Source organism: Cantharellus anzutake (genome assembly GCF_015039405.1).
Source record: "Cantharellus anzutake strain C23 chromosome Unknown EI90scaffold_36, whole genome shotgun sequence".
Taxonomy (NCBI): Eukaryota; Fungi; Basidiomycota; class Agaricomycetes; order Cantharellales; family Hydnaceae; genus Cantharellus; species Cantharellus anzutake.
The window spans coordinates 69,342-74,537 of record NW_024066986.1 but is presented as its reverse complement, the minus strand read 5'-3'; the positions used below and the strand labels follow the sequence as shown (position 1 = coordinate 74,537).

General features: G+C 52.0%; 1 protein-coding gene across 1 annotated transcript; it reads right to left on the bottom strand.

The window, feature by feature from the left end:
- Positions 1–4,265: 4,265 nt before the first annotated feature.
- On the bottom strand, positions 4,266–4,415 carry EI90DRAFT_2878967 (uncharacterized protein; the record flags this gene model as incomplete). Its single annotated transcript, XM_039053909.1, has 1 exon — positions 4,266–4,415. A coding segment is annotated over one exon (150 nt), but the record flags the coding sequence as incomplete, so codon positions are not given.
- Positions 4,416–5,196: the final 781 nt, after the last annotated feature.

Genomic DNA, 5,196 nt, shown 5'->3' with positions numbered 1-5,196 from the left:
GGGGGTCGTCTGGAGCATCCGGGGCTGGGTGCATCATGCGTGGGTCCCAGGCAGGTCAGTGGTACATCGATCAAGGAAAGTCATCCGTGTAAATAGAAATAGAAAGAATAGAGAATGATACAGAGAAGATACAGGAAGAGGGGAAAGTGGAGGGAGGAGGAAATAGGAAGGGGGAGAAGGGGGTAGTGGGTGGAGTGGAGCTGGGTGGAGCCAGGTGGAGCCGGGTGAGGCAGGTGTGCCCTGACAGGGAGTCAGATTGGGATCGGGTATGTACGGACATGACACTGAGGTGCCATCAACTACAGTACAGGTCTTATATATAATAGAGGACAAATGGGAACAAAGGGGAAAACCCAAGGGGGACTTACCCACTTGCCGGGTCAGCGAGCTCGTGAGAGAATTGCCTTATTGGGCATTGTGGAGTGGGTAGGTGAAGGGTGGAATTAGTGACAGCTACTAGAAGTGGGAAAACCTTTGCAGAGTGAGCGGAGGTCCTAGGAGCCCTGTAGTAATATTGGGTAGATAGAAATATTAATAAACGTGTAGGATGAGGATAAGAGGTACCGGAGAAGGTACCGGAGATTGGAGGCGGAGGTGAACCAGAGGTGAACCGGAGGGTATAGCGGAGGTGCGGGGGGAGGACGAACCGGAGGTGGACCGGAACAGTGGCAGAGTGGAGTGGAGGTGAGGCGGAGTTGGTATGGATGTGACAGACCCCTCTTCTGTGCTACAAAGACTGTGGTGTTGAGCGACCCTTCCATATGTTTAAAGAGCTTAGTTTGATTCCCTGACAATGTAAGGGGGCAAGGGATCTACCACCCTAATGAGAAAGAGAGGGGGCCAAGTGTTGGGAATGCTTGGGGGAGGTTCGGATGATGAGGAGGGGGGGGGAGAAATGGTCTGGGTGTGATGTGATAAAAATGATAAACTCGTAAATCTCACTAATAATCAAACTAATGGGAACTCTGTCCCTGCACTATGTCTTCAGCCTCTTTGGCTTCGTATTCACCACTCTGGGCACTGGTAACGTTTGCTAAAACTTGATGTTCGTGTTGGGGAGCACCTCTCTGTTGGGGGAGTCCTTTTTGTAAAATACAGGAAAGAGGGTAACTATAAATATGAAAGAAATACGTGGAAATCCGAATGATCCGACGGGTTTAGGACGGCAACAGATCCACAAGGAACAAATAAGAAAAAAGCAATATCAAAGAAATATTCACGTTGTTAAGGAAATAAAGAAACATGGTGGTCGGACCAACCGCTGAACCAAATGCGTCACTAGTAACATCGTTCGACTCGTGTTGACAAGGGCTTTCCAACGATACCAAATTCGTCTGGATCGGTGGAGAATTGATGGAGATATGGAGGAAGCGGCGGAATATGCGGGTGACAGTTGCCCAATTTGGAAACTGATGGTCAGGAATGGCTTGAAAAAATCAGAAAGAATATGTGAAACATGGAAGGGGTATCTGGAACAATGATAGATGTGCTTTGGGAGTGGGGTGCTTGACGTGGGTGGTAGAATCGTGATAATTGGCTCGTTTGTGCAGTACCAGCTGTGCCCACCTACAATGTCCGGCCCTACCGCCCAGATGGGATCGCCGAACGACCCACCGACCCCCGCCCAGGCCCCGAAATCATAGATGGAGGAGAAGAGTACGAAGTCAAGAAGGTCCTCAACTCCCGCTGGCACCACAGAAAGCTCTGGTATCTAGTGAAGTTCACAGGCTGGCCAAACTCCAAGAACAAGTGGCTCCCTCGCAACAACCTGGCCAACACGCGTGACTGGATCAAGGAATTCCACAGAGCACACCCAGACGCCCCAGGCAGAGAGCGAGAAAACCCCCTAGCCACTTCGAGGCGAAGCAGCTTAAGGAGGGGGTGATGTCAGGGCATGCCGCTCCACACTGCACTGCACCCTCCCATTGCTCCTCTTTCCTTCTCCCCCTTTCCCTTTCTTCTTTCCTTCCTTTCTTTATATGGACAACCTCTCCTCTTACCTGTGTAGCACGGATGCATCCAACGCTGAGTACTCCATGTGGGTTACCATGCTGCCGGACATGCCACACATCCTCACTTGTACTTCTTTCCTCTGACACTCAGGATTGCCCACAGAGCCACTGCGATAGCCCGGCTCTGCCTGGGCTGACGTGGCATCCCCACATGATGTTAAACACTGGTCCGGGGTCGGCACCGAAGGTCACCAATGCGGGCCGCTATTGGCCGCAATGGCCGTGATGCCTTGAACAAGGCCCAAGGGTAGGGCTTTTGGCCTCAGCAACTCTAAAGGGAGTGCTGTGCCCCCTAGCCGTCTCTTGGCCCTCATTTCAGACTCACTGGGGTTGCCTTGTTGGGGTCAGGACTTAGGGGTCGTGGTCACATCGATATTAGAGCTAAGGTACAATAAAGTATCATACAGGATATATATAGGAGGAAGAAATGAATGGAAGCGGACCCAGGCCGGAGGCCGAAGGGTCCGGAAGCAAACAAGAATAAGGAGCGGGGCTGGCTGCATAGCGGCCGGCAATGACCGAGGGTCAAAACAAACAATAACAGATAAATAAAGGAAAGAGTGTAGGGCCGCGATAGCGGCGATGGTATCGTAGTGTCAGGGCACACACCCTGACTAGCCCGGACCCGCACCCGCATGTGCGCTCCGCCCCGCATGCTCCGTGCACCGCATGCTCCGGGCCCGGTTCCCACTCTTCATGTGACTTCCGGGTATCCCCGGAAGTTTTCGCCATATTGGGCCACTGTGGGAAAGTGAGAAGTTAACCTTCTTCTCACTTTCTTACCCACAGTAGCTATGCCCTGAGATGGGCTGTGTTTACAGGCCAGACTGTGGACTGTAGAGAGGGGTCATGGGGACCCGGGGTCCGTCCCCTGACACGTAGCGGTGCTGGACTCAGAGTTGGGCCAGAGTCGGGCGCAGGGATGATAGCAGCCCTGTAGGGGCCAAGTGGGCAGTGTAGGGGAGTCGCGCTGGGCATGGTGCCGGAGGCGAACTCAGGGTGGGGAGGTTGGTTCAGCAGTGGGGGAGTCGGCCAAGTGTAGGGGAGTGAGCAGGGAGTCCTCAGGGAGGATAGGGCTGAGGTTGGGGCTCGTGCTCATGCTCGCATAGCGGGAATGGGCTCGGGCGGCATCGGGACAGGCAGGGAATGGGCCGGAGTGCACGGCCATGACACATGACCCATTCCTGCCTGTATATAAACCGAGCCATGTCAGGATCCGGACCCCAGCTGGGAGTGGCTGGAGGGCGAGACCGGGTGTGGAAGCTGGGGTACTCTCCCCAGCTGCTAACTCCTCAAAGTTGCTGAGGGGACTAGCCTCAGCCTTCACAGGGAATGAGCTGAGAAGAAGGGTAAGCTTCTCAGCCCCCTGTGAGGCCGACACAAAAGGACCCTAGGAACTATACAGTTCCCGCTTGCTGCCGACTTTCCATAATGGGTGCAGCCCATGGGAAAGTTCTGGGCAAGCTGCTCACCCAGAATGTTCCCACGGTCACGTGTCCTAGGCGAGTTACTCTCCCAGAAAGTTCCTGTGGCTGTGGCTGTGCATTTCTGGGCAAGTCACTTGCCCAGAACGTTCCCACAGGTCCGCACATGCGCATCATTGTGTGAAACAGTGGGGGGCAGGATAGGGGGAATGGGGAAATGTGGGGAGAGGGTGGTTAGGGAAAGGGTGGGGGTGTCTGAGGGTGAGTGGGGTCAAGGGCTGTGCCCTGACAAGCCAAAGCAGAACTGAAGTAGCCTTCTTCTCACTACTGCTTCAGGCAAGTACCTTAGTCTAGCTTAGTTTAGTTTAGCCTTTCATTCTAATAACCAGATAGGGACGCAGGCCCGAGTGAGGGCCACTCGCCATACATTCCCACTACTCCACCACCACCCAGGCCGCTAGCGCCGGGGGCTACGCCACTACCCCTGCCTCTCCTGTACCATCCCTGACACAATGGTGCCAACTGCAATCAGAGTGGGTTGTATAACATCAGGGCTTGCAAGATCATTGGGAACAAGCCATGCGAGATCTGGGAACTCAGTCCCATGTATTGAATGTTTCAGGATACGTGCCCCATAGACCAGGTCTTGGCGGTCAATTGGGAGTGATATATCTTGAAATTGTTCTCATTGAAAACCTAACACATTTTGCATTTTAGGTCACACAATTGTGGGATCCATTGAGCCTGACATTGCTAGGAAGGTAACATTGGAGGGAACCAGTGCCTGGAGGGTACCAACGGATTTGTACACTTCTCAGAAACTTCATGACCAAGGTATGACTAGGTGAGCTTCATCAATCACACAGAATCCCAATTTATTTTTGAAGATCCTAGACCCAAGCAAGGCGAGTGTGTTTATTCTTTCTGGGGCACATCCTATAATGTCATACATCCCTGACATTACTTCCTTCCAGAGGTCGTGGGGAGGTTCACACTGCAGCGCCTCCATGCATGACTCCTCATGCAGTGCTTAGGGCTCCTAGCGGATCGGATGATCTGTGGATATCCGCAACCGCATCCGAAAATTCACGGATCCGGTTTTGGATTTTCAGAGGAAAATATCCACAGTTTTTAATCCACGGATTTGCGGATTATCTGCAGTTTTATCACATGATTTATTGCTTGCAGATATGCAGGAGATCCGAGGCAAATAAGGGTGAAATTCCCCATATTTACTGTAACTCCTACTCTACTGTGGCTTTTGAGAGGATAATATCCGCGGTTTCTAGTCCGCAGATAGGTGGATTATCTGTGGATTAAATATATCCCACTTTCCTAGACACCCCTCCTATGTTTCCATATTTCCTCCCAATTTTTTCAAGTCCTATCTAACCACCCAGGCCCGTTATTTCCAAATTTGGCATCTGACACCCATCTTTTGTGCCATTTTCCCCATATCTCTGTCAGTTCTCCACCAATATGGACATATTTGGTATTGTTAGAAAGCTCTCATCAGGGCCGTTCTAATTTTGGAACGTATTATCTATAATCCGCGGTCGATCCGCAAATCCGTGGATTTCTAACCGCCGGATACGGTTTTTGTTTCAAACCTCTAAAAATCCGCGGATTCTGATCCGGATCCGGACTGACCCGATCTGCTAGGAGCCCTAGCAGTGCTAGAAAGTGCATTCCTTTAGCACATGCATTCAGCTCCAGATGAATCATTGTTAGTGTCAGGGCCCGGCCTCGGACTCGGAGGC